Raw genomic sequence first — 15,538 nt, forward strand, 5'->3', positions numbered from 1 at the left:
CTTCGCAGCCCCCAGAGTTGGGCTAATTCACAAACAGAAAGCACTGAGCGTGTGGTGTCCTATGGAAACGCTGTCTCCAAATCCCATGAGCATGTGTTAACATACTCCTCTTTCTTCACAAATTTTGATTATCAGAGTCCTATTCTCTCACTCCAAGACAGAAACATACGATTTACTCTTCGCTAAGAAAGACACGTTAGCTTGCTGCAAATACATTCTCAAGAGGCCTCTAACCCTAAAGGCACACACAGCTGCTAGTGCTATTTTCATACCCATTACAATCAGTAAATTGGACTCTAATCCGTTCTTCTACACTCATCCTGAAGCAGCTGGTCCTCTTTTGTCCAAAGTAAACTAGGAATTCAGGCAATAAAGCATAAGGAACCCAGGACCAGAATAGCACCTTGCCTCATTGCATAAGCACAGAAAAGCACTTAGGAATCTGCAGAAAGACAGGAATGCTTTGAATCCAGACACATTGGATTGCAGCCCTCTGCACAGCACTTATCACTGGGGTCAGTATCCACAGCGAGCCCACCTAAACCAGTTATCCTCAGCCTGTTCGCAAGTCAATGCCCAATACCTGATATTTCTGAGAATAGGAAACGTCTGCCAAGCATGCCACACTGCAAGGCAGAACAGTCCCTCCTGATCCTAAAAATCTGACTCTCTCTAACATCCAAGTACAGTGTAATACAGAGACAAGGCAGAACCAAGAACGCCTGCTGAACCAAGGTACTCTGTAGCATCAGCCATGATAATTCAGAGCTTACCTGATCCTTCTGTCTCACAAAGAGATAGATGAACCTAATAAAACTATGAATCAGTTTTCCTCGCTTCTTTTTCCTGAATTACACACACTAAAATAAATAAATTAAAAAAAAACAAAAACCCAAACATGTAGACTTTCAAGTGGTTTTTGCAGCAGCAGTTCAAACCAGGGACGACTCATCAACTAAATCTTTTAAGTACACTATGGCAATTAACTAGTATACAAGCAGTAGCACTGCTCTGCACATATTCCCCACCAAAAGGGCCCAGTTTGTCCCCTCAGATCTGCAGGATATAGAGGTTTCCATCCATTCAGTCTAGAAACAGGTAGTTCCCAAACGATATGTGATTTCCACTCTAGCAACTAAAGCCCACGATGGCCTAAACCTGAAAGCCTGAGAAATCTTAGTCATATGGCATAAGCACACGTCATTTCCAGTAATCAGACTGGCTTGCAATAGCTGAACAGATAATTAACTTCTCCCACGAGTGAACCACCTCATGATCAGAAACCATCTAAATCCATTCAGTGTTCAAGGCACAGCAAATGCACAGTGAAGAGGCAAGGCCCAAAGATCACTTCCTTGAGCATTAAGAATTGAATTTGCAACTCTTAACTAATACACCCATGAGTAATTAGCATTTAATTACCACTTCTCCCTTCAGCCTCTTGCAGTACAGTTTTTTACTTGTACTGCAACTCACACTGCAAGTTGCTCCTGAAGAGTAGAAGGAAATACAGTACTTTATAGGCCACGACAAAGATGCTCAGATTACTATACGTAGAAGCCTTTATAAATCTCTAACTTATCTTCTCCCTTGCAAAGAACGTGCATCGTTCAGGGAGAGAAAGTGCATATTAAACCAAAAACATTGATATTATAGGAAATTCTGCAGAAATCATAGAATCATTTAGGTTGGAAAAGATCCTTAAGATCGAGTCCAACCATAAACCTAACACTGCCAAATCCACCACTAAACAATGTCCCTAAGCGCCAGACAAATATAGTCTTCTGTTTCATCAAAAAAAGTACTGCAGAGGTTGGTCTCCAGCTCCTAGAGGCAACGCACTCTACCTGCAGCTCCCTTGATATCCTCACCACTGGAAGCAGTAACCAACCAAGCTGTATGACACTACCTTCCTATCTCAAAAAAAGGTTTCAGCTGCATACAAACTCAGAAAGTACCTCATCATGACACATTAGACTATTTCTGACCCAAACTTCTTCCATAAATGAGCACCCACCCACGACTGGAAACCATGTTCCCTTTTCCAATAAGTATTCAAGGCACAGCAAATACGCAGTGAAAGAATTAAGAGCTTAAGGACTGTTTCATTGCACAGCAGCACCATGGAAGAGACACCGCATGAGCCTACACCAAGGAAAAGATTCAACCATCAAAACGAATTGGCTCAGCAGAACCCAGAAAAGCAGGATTTAAAAATTAAAAAAGGTAGGAAACTCTTCAGACAGTCAGGGTCAAACAACCCTTTGAAGGACCTACACAGATCACTGGCTCATCAGGAGCAGCTTTCCAGAAGGGGACAATGGAGGCCGGGCTACAAATACAAAGGGTGTTTCAGGTCACCCTCTTAATAGGGGGTTGTCTGTCAAAAGCGTTCTTTGAAAAGATCCCACTGAATGTCTGCAGACAAGAGAGGTGACAGATGTTACTTTTTACAATGGGTATTTTGCAGTGCACCAGCAATACAGCTGATAAAATGACTGTTCAGAAGCTCTTGGGAAGAGGCACATAATTGTGCATAATTTTGCATAATTGTGATTATCAGTCACTTACGGGTCTCTCCCAGCACATTCTTCTCAACAACAGCACGTAAGCAATTCTCACAGTTTTATACAGGGAGACAGGAGCCAAAGATGAATTCACTCTGCTTCTGCAGAGCGAGTTCCTTCATACAAAGCAGTGGTGCAGGGGGAGCTGCAAGGCAAGGAGAAATCAGCAGAGCCACTAATAGCACGCCATTCAAGAGACTTCTGAGAAGCTGCAAGCTAAAACAACTGGAGTATCTGAAAGAGAATTTCCCTATTCATAAACTCAATCTTCTTTTCATTACGGATCGAGAACAACGCGTGCTGCACACAGAATGAAAATGAGGAGGATGAAAGAACATTCCATGAAAAACAAAAGCCGCCTGGTAGAATCCCCCAGTCAACAGGCGGATCGCTGCAGCTTCAGAAACCTGTAGATGCGATAAAACATCCCAGTCGGTTCTCGGCAGGTCCCCAGTGGTACCAGCAGGCCAGAGAAGAGGTGGAAGCGCTGTGAGCAGAGCGACTAACTGGAGAAGTGTGGGGAGAAGGCAGCTTCCCTGACCCAGCAGCATTCAAGGGCAGCAGAGTCCAACCCGAGGGCTACGTAGTTTTCTGATACCTCTCAGAACGAGCAAAGGGAACCGTACTTTACTAGAGGAACTACAGAGCCAGGTGGCTCACACTGTCAGTCTCTGGGATTCTATGTTCCTCCAAAGGCCTTCCATGGCCGCACTTTGGCTGTAAAACCCTAAGCCTACGGAAGCGGACTCTTCTCCTGCACATTCCAACCCATCGGGGCAGAGAGCACCTCTCAGCAAAGACAGAAACCGATAGCAACAGGCAAAAGGAGAGAATCGCTTTTTTTTTTTTTTTTATTGTTTTTAATCAGTCAGGGGAGCTGAGAGCAGCTCAGCAGCTCCCGAACCTTGGGCCAAAACTCAATTTACGGCGCTAAACGATTTATTATTTATTTTTTTTTCCCTGACCAAGCGCTGCCCGTTTCATGCCCGGGGGCCGCCCGGCGAACAGCGCCCTCCTCGGCCCGATGGCGGCCCCTTCTCCGCTCCCACGCCCGGGAGCCGGGCCGGGTCGGCGGGCCCCGCGCCCACCCAGAGCTCCGGAGGCGGCGACGGGCGCGGAGCCGGCCCGGCGACCCTAGGCCAGAGCCCGGCGGCGGGGAGGCCGCCAGAGGGAAGGGCCACAGCGGGCCCGGGAAAGCAACACCGGCCCCACCAGCCCCGAGGTCCGGGGGCGGCGGTGCCGCCCGGTTCCCCGCGGTGCCGCCCGCTCCACCCCCGCCCGCCGCCCTGCGCTCACCCGGCCCCGCCGCGGCCGCTCCGCGCTCCGGCCGCCCGGCAGCTCCGCCGCGGCCCCGCCGAGGCGCTGGCTGCCCATTGGCCCCGCCGGCTATCACTCAACCGCCTGTCCGCCGCCCATTGGCCGCCGCACGCGCGTCACGCGCTCGCAGCGCGTCGCCGTGGAGACCGCGGGCGGCCGGCCCCGCCCCGCCGCGGCGCCCAGCGAACCCCCGGCGAGTGGCGGGCCCCGCCCCCGCTACCGGAAGCGCGTCTATCGTGCGCCGGAAGGGGCGTGGCGCGGCTGCCCGCGTGCGGGTGGGCGGGCGGAAGTGGCGGCCGCCGCGCGTAGGAGCTTCCGGCGGGAGCGGGCAGCGGGAGGGAGAGAGCGAGTAACGGCGGCGGCGGGAGGGATCGTGGAAAGCCGCAACCATGGTGAGCCGGGCGCCGGGGAGGGACGGGGGAGGGTCCACCCTGGTGCCCGGTATAACGGCGGTCTCTTGCAGACGGTGGGGAAGAGCAGCAAGATGCTGCAGCACATCGACTACCGCATGCGGTGCATCCTGCAGGACGGCCGCGTCTTCATCGGCACCTTCAAGGCCTTCGACAAGCACATGAACCTCATCCTCTGCGACTGCGACGAGTTCCGCAAGATCAAGTGAGAGGCGCAGCGGGAGCACCGGGAGTACCCCCACCCCCCCCCCACCCCCGATCCCCGGCTCCGGGGCCGCCTGCCCTCCCGGAGCGGAGAGCCGGCCCAGCGGCTGGGCGGCGTCTGCTGCCGGCTTCTGCAGAAATCAGTTCTGGTTTTAAATCCCAATTTGCCAAAGCCCCAAAGTGCTGTGGTTCAGGGGTGCTTTGTTTCAGTTCTTTCCTAATAACCTGTTGTTGACATCACATAAAGGGCTGGTTTGACCTTTACGTGATGCCAACGTAGTCACTGCAACCGTTAAGCATCATGGGGGAAAACCCTATGGAGACAGTACGCATCCTGGGTTTAGTCATCTCTGTACGTAAAAATGTGGGGTTTACAGTAGGTTCTCCCTCTGGAGTGATCTTGTCACATGTTCTATTGCAAATCACGTTCTATTGCAAATTCAAAGAACAGCATTGATTTTTATGTTTTGGTTGTTTGGTTTTTTTTTTCTCTGCCTTGCAACGTTTTCTTTCTCTTCTCAATAGACCTAAAAATTCAAAACAGCCAGAGCGGGAGGAGAAGCGAGTCCTTGGCCTTGTGTTGCTGCGAGGAGAAAACCTGGTGTCCATGACAGTTGAAGGACCACCTCCAAAAGATGTAAGGAGAATGGGTGCAGAAGCAAGGAAGAAGGGAAGGGACACATAACAAGTTTGGTTCCTTGTAGGAGAATGCTGCCGTGGTGTTGTCCTCAACCCCCAGATGCCGTTGTGACTGGGTCCAACAAATTTCACTGCAGGAAATTCTAATCCCTTCGTGAGCTGGGACATGAATTGCACAGGGGAGGGCTCTGGGCGTCCCGAGGGTCTGAGGATCAGACTGGATATTAGGAAAGATTTTTACACAGAAAGGGTTATTAAGCATTGGAACGGGCTGCCCAGGGAAGTGGTTGAGGCATCATCCCTGGAGGTATTTAAAAGACGGGTTGACACAGTGCTTAGAGATACGGTCTAGTGATGTGGGTTTTTTTGTTTTTGTCAGAGTTAAGTTGATGGTTGGACGAGATGATCTTAAAGGTCCCTTCCAACCTGGACAATTCTATGATTCTGTGACTTCTGTTTTGATCAATCTTTCCTTTGGGGGGCGGGGGTTCTGTTTTCAGACTGGAATTGCCCGGGTACCGCTTGCTGGAGCTGCTGGAGGCCCTGGAGTTGGGAGAGCGGCAGGGAGGGGTGTTCCAGCTGGGGCACCCATGCCGCAGGCTCCAGCGGGATTGGCTGGCCCTGTCAGAGGAGTGGGAGGACCGTCCCAACAGGTGAGATGCTGGGACCCATTAAAAAGAGAGTTGTCTGATATATTCTCGGGTGGCTTTTAATTCTTGGTACTAGCGTGATGCAAGAAATTGGTGGAGTGGGAGAACTGTGATTTTAGTTTCTGTTAGGAGGGAGTTTGAGCCCGATGTGTCTGATATGATGGAAGAGGAGGCTTAAAAATCGCAGCTTCATGCACAGAATTCACGTGGTATCCATTGAACTGTAGTACAAGAGGAGACTGGTGTCATTTTCTGAAGGGACAGTAATTGAAATCTTATTTTTAAGTTATTAATGTACAGTAGATGATGTGCTGTTTCTGTGAACCCGTTTATTTTGTTTACAGGTGATGACACCTCAGGGTCGTGGCACAGTTGCAGCCGCTGCTGCAGCGGCCACTGCGAGCATAGCAGGAGCCCCGACTCAGTACACGCCAGGCCGTGGGGGTCCTCCCCCACCCATGAGCAGAGGAGCACCTCCTCCAGGTAGGAATTACTCTGCGGATAGAGTGGGGCAACAAGGAGCTCATGTTAAGTAGCAAAATGGGTGATTAAGAGGTATTTATCCCAGTCTGGTATTATGGAGGATTATTTGATATCCAACTAGTGCCTGGAATATTCAACTGGATTTATATGCTTGTTCTTTCACCGGCATAAGGGATGATGGGACCTCCTCCAGGCATGAGACCACCCATGGGCCCACCAATGGGGATGCCACCAGGCCGAGGTGCTCCTATGGGAATGCCCCCACCGGGCATGAGGCCACCACCCCCAGGAATGCGAGGTGAGCAGAGGTTATCTTAAATGCCTAAAAGCTGTAAGAAGCCGTAACAACTAAAACCTTTGAAGGGTGATACATTTCAATACATCCCTAGCTCTGCTAGTTGTCAATAATGAATCGGTGACAAAAAGGGGGTCTTAGGGCCACTTTGAGCACGGTGAAAACATCTTTCTGGTTTAGCCTCACTTGCTCTTTCATATTCAACCCTCTCCTTTATTCCCAGGACCCCCTCCGCCTGGCATGCGTCCACCCAGGCCATGATTTTCTATAACCTACCTTTGACCTGTGAGAAGACTGATCAAGAGGATATAGCGAGCAGTGCCACCCCTCAAAGCTTTGTTATGTATATTTTATGTTTACTGCTTGTAAAATTAGCCCTTTTTAATAAAGTTGGAAAAGCCACAGCCTTGAGTCACTGTTGTACTGGTCTCTTTCAGGAGGGCAGCCCTTACCTTTTACTACTGCACTTTGGTCACCCCAGAGAAAGAGCAGGTTTGAAGCAAAAAGCTCCATGTGTATTGACAGCTCAGAAGTTCACAGTTGGTCTGCACCACTTAGGTCTCTACTGGCCTGTGCTCCTTACATGGATTTATTTTGCCCATTTTGGAAATAGGCTCTAAACGCTAGAAATCCTTTTCAGCCTTTTTAATTAATTGAGATCACAGAAGTGTATCAACACAGCAATAAGCATTCTCCAGTGTTTGCCCTAGGGACAACTTGACTTACATTAACTTCATAAGAAGTTCCATCTAAACACGAGGAGGAACTTCTTTCCTGTGAGGATGGCAGAGCCCTGGAACAGGCTGCCCAGAGAGGTGGTGGAGTCTCCATCTCTGGAGACATTCAAAACCTGCCTAGACACATTCCTGTGCAACCTGCTCTGGGTGACCCTGGTCTCCAGAGGGCCCTTCCAACCCCATATCATTCTGTGATCAAAAGTCTGATAGAAAGATGTAACATACCCCAGCTCTCAGTTGCTCTAGGCAGCCTATAAAACAGCAAACTTTTTAGAAAAAAAAAAAAAAATAAATCTTTTATTGCATGGGCTGCTGAAGATGTGTTCACACAGGGTTTTCAACCAGGTGTTAATGAGCACCCCAAAGCTATTCCAGAACTTGAAGAAAAACTTCCATTTTACTGAAGTTGTCTCCTTGCTGTACAAAGCAATCCAGGCCCCGGAGAGAGCACGGCTGAAACATCTGCGTTGTCCAAGCTACCCATTTGGTAATTGCCAACAGTTCTTACTTTCTCTTGTACCTGAAAGAGAAGATATTTGAAATTAATTCCACCTGTCCAATTCTCAGTGGTAAGGAGCAGCACTGAGCATTTTCTAGATAAGGCTTTCCCAAGCGGAAGCCCAGGAATGTGCCATTAAAGGCAGTATCTGTGGTTGCCCCCAGCATCAGACTTGCAGCAGGAGGGTAAGCTACTGCAGAACCAACAAACCTGTTAGTAAGAGCCTTTAAACAATCACAAGATGAAGAAAAAGAAGGCAGAAAAAAACCACCAACTTGAATAAGAAAGTAAAGGGAGCTATACCTGGATTTGGATTTGAAGTTTCCTCCTTTCCTACGTTGGGCCATACCCAAGCGTTTCCGATCTTCAAATGATGGGCTTTTTAAGAGATAGGGAAAGGGGGAGAGGTAAGACAAGAACCACTGAAGTACATCAACAGCACAGGTACTTGCAAGAATCCCATCTCTGCTCTGCCCACCTTCTCCCCCAATATCAGTTAAAGTATCCCCGAGGAAGTCCAGAAATGCAAAAAAATCCCCACCTACTGAAGTCTGGACTAATGTATTACTGCTAAGACATTACCCAGCTCGGTACTGCTTCAGAGCCTTCCTGCTTGTGTTGGTAAGCTCTTCATCAAACACAGACACTTTTTTCTTCCGCTTGGGGCCTAACACAGAAACAACAGTCAGAAAATTAGCTGCAAAGAGAAGGCCACAGCATCATCTTGTTTCCTAGAGCCCTGCAGCCTTGACCACAATTAGCCAAATCATTAGGAAAAGCAGTGACTCCTCCCTGCAAACACGGACCCTGGCCAGCTGCAGTGGCCATTCCTCTATACAAATTAGTTTAGTTTATCTATTTGTAACAAAGTGCCTGACAAAAGTCTGCTGTAAAAAGTCTCCACCTGCTGGTGCTGCTGCTGGTTCCTCTTCTGGCAAGGCTCTGGCTCGCTTTGCCCGGCGATTCCTCTTCGCCAGCCGCTCAGCATACATTTGAGATTTCAAGATTTCAAACTGTGACCTCTCCTCTGGCTGAAAGGTGTTAAAATGCAAGTTTACAGTGAGGTGAGGTTTTGCTAAGGGAAAACCAGAACAGTCCACCGAGGGTCCCACTTGCCCGTAAATGCACTCACCGTCATTTGGACTTTTTTCTGTTGGTCCTGCATAAATTTCTTCCTTTTCTTTTTGCCTCGTAACGCTAGGTCAAACTCCTGCAGGGCTTTAGCCACTGGAGAGACAAAGAAAAATGTAGAATAAAGAACCTCTTAAAGTACAGAGCAGAGTCCAGTTGCAGCTATGGAGTTTAACGTGGCAGCAGTGTCATGACTCACATTTCTCTTTCTTCCTCTCCTCACGGGTCTGGAACCAGCTGCGCTCCAAGCCCTCACCCGCGCTCTCTTGTTTTCCTGCCTCCAGCTGCTTCTTTGCCCTATTGATCTGAGATAATTCAGGCAAGAAGTGAGCTCATGGTGGCTAAAAAAAAAATCTCTCTCTCTTCCATTTCTAAAGTAGGCAGGTCCAGTACATTAGGGTAACCTCCTTATGCACTGTATCTACCCCAGATCCTAAAAAAACTAAAGGTAAAAAAAAAAACAAAAACAAAAACAAAAACAACCTAAAAAACCTCTTACCTGGGCCTCTGACTGCTGCATCTCACGTTCCTCACGCTCCAGGCACAGAACCGCATACACATCTTTCTCTAGATTCTCAATCTTCTCTCGAAATTTTAGTATGACATCTGAAAACGATACAGAGTGAACATCAGCAGCAGCTCATGAAGAGTCCATCTTGTTTTTCAGCACCTCTTTTAGTGTCCCTTTGTACCATGAGATTCCCTGCCTACTGCTTTCCTGCATTTTACCTCACCGAAAGTAAAAACTTTTACCTTGGGGGAGAATTCTGGCTTTCACTGGTGTTTTGGCAGTTTTCACAATATCCTTCAGCATCTTGCGCTCTTCCTCACCCACAAGTGAAACTGAGCGACCAGCCCTGCCTGCTCTTGCCGTCCGACCCACCCGATGAACATAGTGTTTGGTAGTGTTGGGCATGGTAAAATTGATTACCTGTAACAGAAACAGTGTTAGCAGGGAAACAATATTAAAGGACTCATTAAAAAGCTCAGCACTACAAATACTCACTGTTTTAACACCTTCAATATCAAGTCCACGGGCAGCCACATCTGTAGCTACCAGAATATCAATCTGCTCATCCTTAAAGCGCCTGAGCAGAGAGAGCAAATCATTAGCAACGAATACAACAATCCACTTCTGCCCTAAAACTTCCAACTCCTAACTTCTTTTTCTGCCTGTGATTGCCAACGAAGCCTGTTAATACCTGAGTGCTTCCAGCCGCTGTGCCTGAGAGAGATTCCCATGAAGCTCCCCAACCCGCAGACCCATCAGCCCCAGCAAGATGTGCATTCGGTGAGCCTGCTTCTTGGTCTGGGTGAAAAGCATCACGTGGTCTGGGAAGGTTCGTGTCAACAGAGCTGAAAGAAAGAAAAATAAAAAAAAGGCTCATCTCAGGAGCCTGCTTCATAGTCACCTACTGATTCCAGCTTTCCTTTGCTCAGCACTAACCTGATACAATGGCCTCACGGTCCCCCTCTCGGTTGGGTCTGATCCGGATAAATTCCTGCCGCAGGAAAGGGGCAACATCTGTGTTGCTGTTCACAAAAATTCGGACAGGATTTTTCAGGGAAACAGAAGCCAAGTCTTTCACCTACAAAACAGATTAAGAAAAAAAAAAAAAAGTCCACATAATTTCTGGTAAAAGACTAGACAAACTTGCATTCAGCTTTCTGCCTCAATATGCTTCTCAGCAGCCTGTCTTACCTCCTCTGTCATTGTGGCAGAGAAAAGCATTGTCTGACGGTGGTGGGAGCACAACTTGATTATTTCCTTCATCTGTTCCTCAAAGTATTCATCCAGCATCCTAGACAGCAGAAAAACAGCAAGGTAAAGCAGCTTCATCTGCTTCCAGCTTAGAAACATTACTTAAGGCAGGACAACAAAGATTGTGCTATAACCTGGGAAAAGGAAAGCAGAAAATTACCATCTCATTTTTCACCGCTGTCCTGCTTAGCCTACCTGTCTGCTTCATCCAAAATCAGCACCTCAACACTGCTCAGGTGGAAAGAAGGGCAGTTGTGGAGATGATCAATCAGTCGCCCAGGAGTGGCGATAAGAATGTCTGGCCCCGAGCGTAGAGCTGCTTCCTGAGTCTTCACATCCAACCCACCTGGAAGAGAGCAAACACGGACTGCTGACTCTCTGAGCAGGCTGCAGCAGAGTACGCAGATCCAAATTGCCTGAGGAATGGGAAACAACTCATGTTAATACCACCTTCACAATTAGAAGCGACCCCCACCTTTTCTTTCTCAGAAACCAATAAAAAGTATGGCATGGTATTGGAAAGTGAGATTTTAAACCGTAGCGCACCTACTAGACTCACGCCTGCAATAACCGCACAGCCTCCAGTTTAATAACACAGAATTCCCAGCTCCATAGAGCAGTTCACAGCCAGCTGTGCCGTTCACAAAAGCAACTTAATACTCACCTACAGCGAGGCAAGTTGTGACACTGCTGAACTGCGCCAGCTGTTTTGTGACAGAGTGCACCTGGATACCCAGTTCTCGTGTTGGCACTAGAACCAACACCCGTGTTATTGGAGCCTGACGAGGTTTGTAAATCAGGCGCTCAAGGACAGGCAAGATGAAGGCAGCTGTTTTACCTAAAGAAGAAAATTAAGAAGAATTACCAATTACTCTGAATAGCTAATTATCCACATTTTCTGTGCCCTGCTCAAACCCTACCTGTCCCAGTGGCAGCACAGGCACAAATATCCTTCCCCAGAAGACCAACCGGGATACAAGCCTTCTGAATTGGGGTTGGTTGCTTGAATCCAAGAGCTGTGATTGCCTACAAAGGAGATAGAGCAATTAAACTGTCTCTGGTATGGCCACACCTGGAGTGATGTGTCTAGTGCTGGGTTCCCGGGTACAAGAGAGACATGGACGTACTGGAGAGAATCCAGCAAAGGGCCACAAAGATTATGAAGGGACTGGAGCAGCTCCCATATGAGGAAAGGCTGACAGAGCTGAGACTGCTCAGCATGGAGAAGTCTTGGAGAGGACCTTATCCATGTATATAAATACCTGAAGGGAGGGAGCAAAGAGGAAGCCAGGCTCTTTTCAGTGGTGCCCAGTGGTGGCACCAGAGGCAATGGGAGCAACTTGAAACACTGGAGGTTCCCTCTGAACACCAGGGAACACTTTTTTCCTGTGAGAGTGACGAAGCACTAGCACAGGTTTCCTAGAGAGGTTGTGGAGTCTCCATCCTTGGAGAAAGTCAAAAGACACCTAGTCATAGTCCTGGGAAACCGGCTCTAGGTGGCCCTGCTTGAGCAGGGGGTTGGACAAGATGACCTCCAGAGGTCCCTCCAAACCTCAGCCATTGTATGATTCTGTTACAAGTCCCACTCAAGACAGCATTGACATATTGCAAACCAAAGAATGGTTTCCACTATTTGGGAATAACAGCTCCTAAAGGGATATCACACTAGCTTCCACACAATTTCCTTTTCAGAGAGGCTGCAAAGAGAAGGGGAATTCACCAGGTGGAGGGGGGGAGGCTGGACAAAATTCTTCAGAGTAACATATGTAATAACTGAACTAGGTAAATACCTTTAGCAAAGGTCGTGAAAGATTCATGTCCTGGAATGACAAGTTATCATCATATTGAGAGGCATCTTCAAAAAAGCTCTCTGCTTCCTAGAAACAGCAACAACAACAAAATTGGAACAACACAGGCAGTAGTTTATTAACCAATGTCAAATTCCTCCAGAAGAAATGCTGGTGGGTGACCTAGCGTCACTTACCTTTTCTCCCTTTTTTGATCTCTTTCGTTCCTTCACTTTGACCGTATCTGCAGAGAAGGAGAAACAGGACAGGAATTAACAAGCACAGTGAAACACATAACGATACATGACTACATTTATCTCATAATTTTGCTCTGAATGAGTTATTGAAAGAGAAGCCTCAGAAACAAGTACAGCTGTGCAATGGAGTAAAACAACCAAACATCCTTCCTCAGGGATGAGTTCAATTGAAGTACCATGGCTACCGTTCAAAAGAAACATGACCAAAATCAGAAGGAATGTTGCAGAAGGAAGACACCAAAAAAAAAAAAAAAAAAAAGAGGTTCCTGCCCACTCCCAGCAAGGCTTCACTACAGACTTTTTCCCGGTGACCCAACAGTTTGTCAGATTCTTGCTCCTGACCATCTGTAACAATTTAACCCCTCCTGGCAACTAGGGCCACACAGCTGTTTATTCACTCCTCCCCTCCAGCAGGATAGGGAGAAGAGAGAGAAAAAGGAAAATAATTTTGTGGGTTGACATAATAACAGTGTAATAGAGCATTAACAGAAGAGAAAATAATAATCATTATTATTATGGTAAAATATACACAAAAGGAGTGATGCAGTACAATTTCTCACCACCCAGTGATCAACTCCCCAGCCCATACTGAGCAGTGATTGCAGATTCCGTCCCCCCTGGCCAACCACCATTTATATACTGAACGTGATGTCTATGGTATGGAATATTCCTTTGGCCAGCTTGTCCTGTCTGTGCTCCCGCTCTACTTCCATGGGAAGCTGAGAAAGTTCTTGACTTAATATAAGCATTACTTAGCAACAATTTAAAGAACATGTGTTACCAACATTATTCTCACACTAAATCCAAACCCCATCAACTACTAGGTAGAACATTAGCTCTATCCCAGCTGAAACCAGGGCATCATCTCTCTATGTACTGCTGATACCTGCTTTTGTGAAGATAGTTTCATCATCCAATGAACACTGAGACTCCGCATCTTCTTCTTCTTCTTCATTCCTACGGAAATCCTCACAGTCCTCCTTCTTGGTTTTATTATCGTTATTCTCTGCATCTTCATCTCTTGCTTTTGCTTGTTTAGCTTCTCTTTCCTAGAAAATGATTTTAAAAAAAGTTTTAAAAAGAAAGGATAAAAAAGAAACTTCAATTCTTTGTGACCTTTTGTTTGTTGTTATTATGAGCCTATTCACAGATAATTCACAGGTTTTGCATAACCTTAAGCATTAACAATTCTGCATTCTCATTAGTTCAGCAATGCATCAGGTTGATGATCAGAGGGCTGGAGCACCTCTGCTGTGAGGACAGGCTGGAGTTGTGCAGCCTGGAGAAAAGACGGCTCTGGGGGGCCCTTAGAGTCCCTTTGAGTACCTACAAGGGGCTACAGGAAAGATGGGGAAGGGCTCTTTATCAGAGAGTGGAGCAATAGGATGAGGGATGACAGTTTCAAACTCAAAGAGGGGAGATTTAGGTTAGATATTAGGAAGAAATTCTTTACAGTTAGGGTGGTAAGACACTGGAACGGGTTGCCCAGAGAAGCTGTGGCTGCCCCATCCCTGGAGGGGTTCAAGGCCAGACTGGATGGGGCTTTGAGCAACCTGCTCTAGTGGGAGGTGTCCCTGCCCATGGCAGGGGGGTTGAACTCGATGACTTCCAACCCATTCTATGATTCTGTGTGTGGCTGCACACCCAGTCGAGGTGATGAGCTGAGCTTGAGCACTGCAGCTCAGGGCGCTTTCACAGCTGTGCCCCTGGAGGGAACGCAGCAGAACTCAAACCCACGCCGGGCTTTTCAGCAACGAGAGAGAAAGGCTCTGACCTGGACCTTCCTTTTCTGTCTCACTTTCTCAATCTTCTCGTCCAGCGTGGTGGCCGGTCTCTGGGCAGGAGATCAGGGCAGAGGAGCGGTGAGGAGCCCGGCGGGCGCAGCGGCCCCAGACCCCGCACCCCGCTCCCGGCCCCAGGCCTCACCTTGCCGCGGAGCTGGCGCAGCGCCGCCGCCCAGGCGCCTTCCCCGCCGGCCTCCGCCTCGCCGAAGACGAAGGCGGCGCTGAAGTCCCCTCCTGCCGAGCCCCGGCGCCTGGGGCCCGGCGCCCGGCGCGGCTCCTGTGGTAACGGCAATGAGCAACGACCGCCGCGCGGTCCCACCGGACGAACCCCGGTCCCGGCCTCCCCTGACCCAGGCAGCAGATCCTGCCCGACCCCACCTCATCATCATCCTCGGAGGCCCCGGACTCGGGGTCTTCAGGGCCCGCGTCCCCCTCCGCGATGGTGCCCACCAGGCCCAGGCTCTGGAGCATGGCCGCGCTGCCTCCCGGAACCGCCCGAGCCCGCGCGTGCGCCGAGCCGGCCCGGGCGCGCGCTGGGGGCGGGGTGACGCCTGGCCCCGCCCCCCCCCCGATGGGAAAGGAAACCGAAAGCAGGTGCTGGGCGGGGGCGTCGGGACCGGGGGAGAGGAGACGCGCTGCCCGGGACGAGCGGTATTTGGGGACGGTGGGGTGCGTTGCCCGCTGGGAGCGGGACGGGATCGGAGGAGGGTGGGGAACGCCTCCCGCCGGAGCCGGTAGCGGGGAAGGGTGAGGGGTCTGCCCGCCGGGAGCGGGGGAGGACGGGGGACGTCACCCGCCGGGGCCCGTACTGTTACCGGGAGAAGGGAGATCGGAGGTTGCTGCCCACTGGGGCCAGGAGCGGGCAGGTACTGGGAGAAGGGGGATCGGGAGTTGCCGCCCGTCGGGGCCGGGATCGGGCCGGTACCGGGGGAAAGGGGACCGGGGGTTGCTGTCCGCCGCGGCCGGGAGCGGACAGGTACCGGGGCGAGGGCGGGGGTTGCTGCCCGTCGGGGCCG

General features: G+C 49.5%; 2 protein-coding genes across 2 annotated transcripts; one reads left to right on the plus strand and one right to left on the minus strand.

The window, feature by feature from the left end:
* The first annotated feature begins 4,162 nt into the window (after positions 1 to 4,162).
* Positions 4,163 to 6,975, plus strand: SNRPB (small nuclear ribonucleoprotein polypeptides B and B1). The gene is made up of 7 exons (XM_074156915.1): positions 4,163 to 4,276; positions 4,348 to 4,499; positions 5,024 to 5,135; positions 5,638 to 5,790; positions 6,132 to 6,270; positions 6,443 to 6,568; positions 6,789 to 6,975. The coding sequence occupies exons 1-7, from the start codon at positions 4,274 to 4,276 to the stop codon at positions 6,824 to 6,826; spliced, it is 723 nt and encodes a 240-aa protein (XP_074013016.1). The 5' UTR covers positions 4,163 to 4,273; the 3' UTR covers positions 6,827 to 6,975.
* Positions 6,976 to 7,202: 227 nt separating this feature from the next.
* On the minus strand, positions 7,203 to 15,030 carry DDX27 (DEAD-box helicase 27). The gene is made up of 21 exons (XM_074157704.1): positions 14,901 to 15,030; positions 14,665 to 14,799; positions 14,513 to 14,572; positions 13,625 to 13,787; positions 12,679 to 12,725; positions 12,485 to 12,571; positions 11,615 to 11,720; positions 11,359 to 11,532; positions 10,890 to 11,040; positions 10,635 to 10,734; positions 10,380 to 10,521; positions 10,135 to 10,288; positions 9,939 to 10,020; positions 9,686 to 9,863; positions 9,432 to 9,538; positions 9,132 to 9,237; positions 8,934 to 9,028; positions 8,706 to 8,832; positions 8,384 to 8,468; positions 8,105 to 8,179; positions 7,203 to 7,822 (listed from the first exon to the last, which is right to left on the minus strand). Exons 1-21 carry the CDS (start codon positions 14,991 to 14,993, stop codon positions 7,807 to 7,809), a joined length of 2,283 nt encoding a protein of 760 aa, XP_074013805.1. The 5' UTR covers positions 14,994 to 15,030; the 3' UTR covers positions 7,203 to 7,806.
* Positions 15,031 to 15,538: the final 508 nt, after the last annotated feature.

The sequence above is a fragment of the Numenius arquata genome, chromosome 12 (assembly GCF_964106895.1).
Source record: "Numenius arquata chromosome 12, bNumArq3.hap1.1, whole genome shotgun sequence".
NCBI lineage: Eukaryota > Metazoa > Chordata > Aves > Charadriiformes > Scolopacidae > Numenius > Numenius arquata.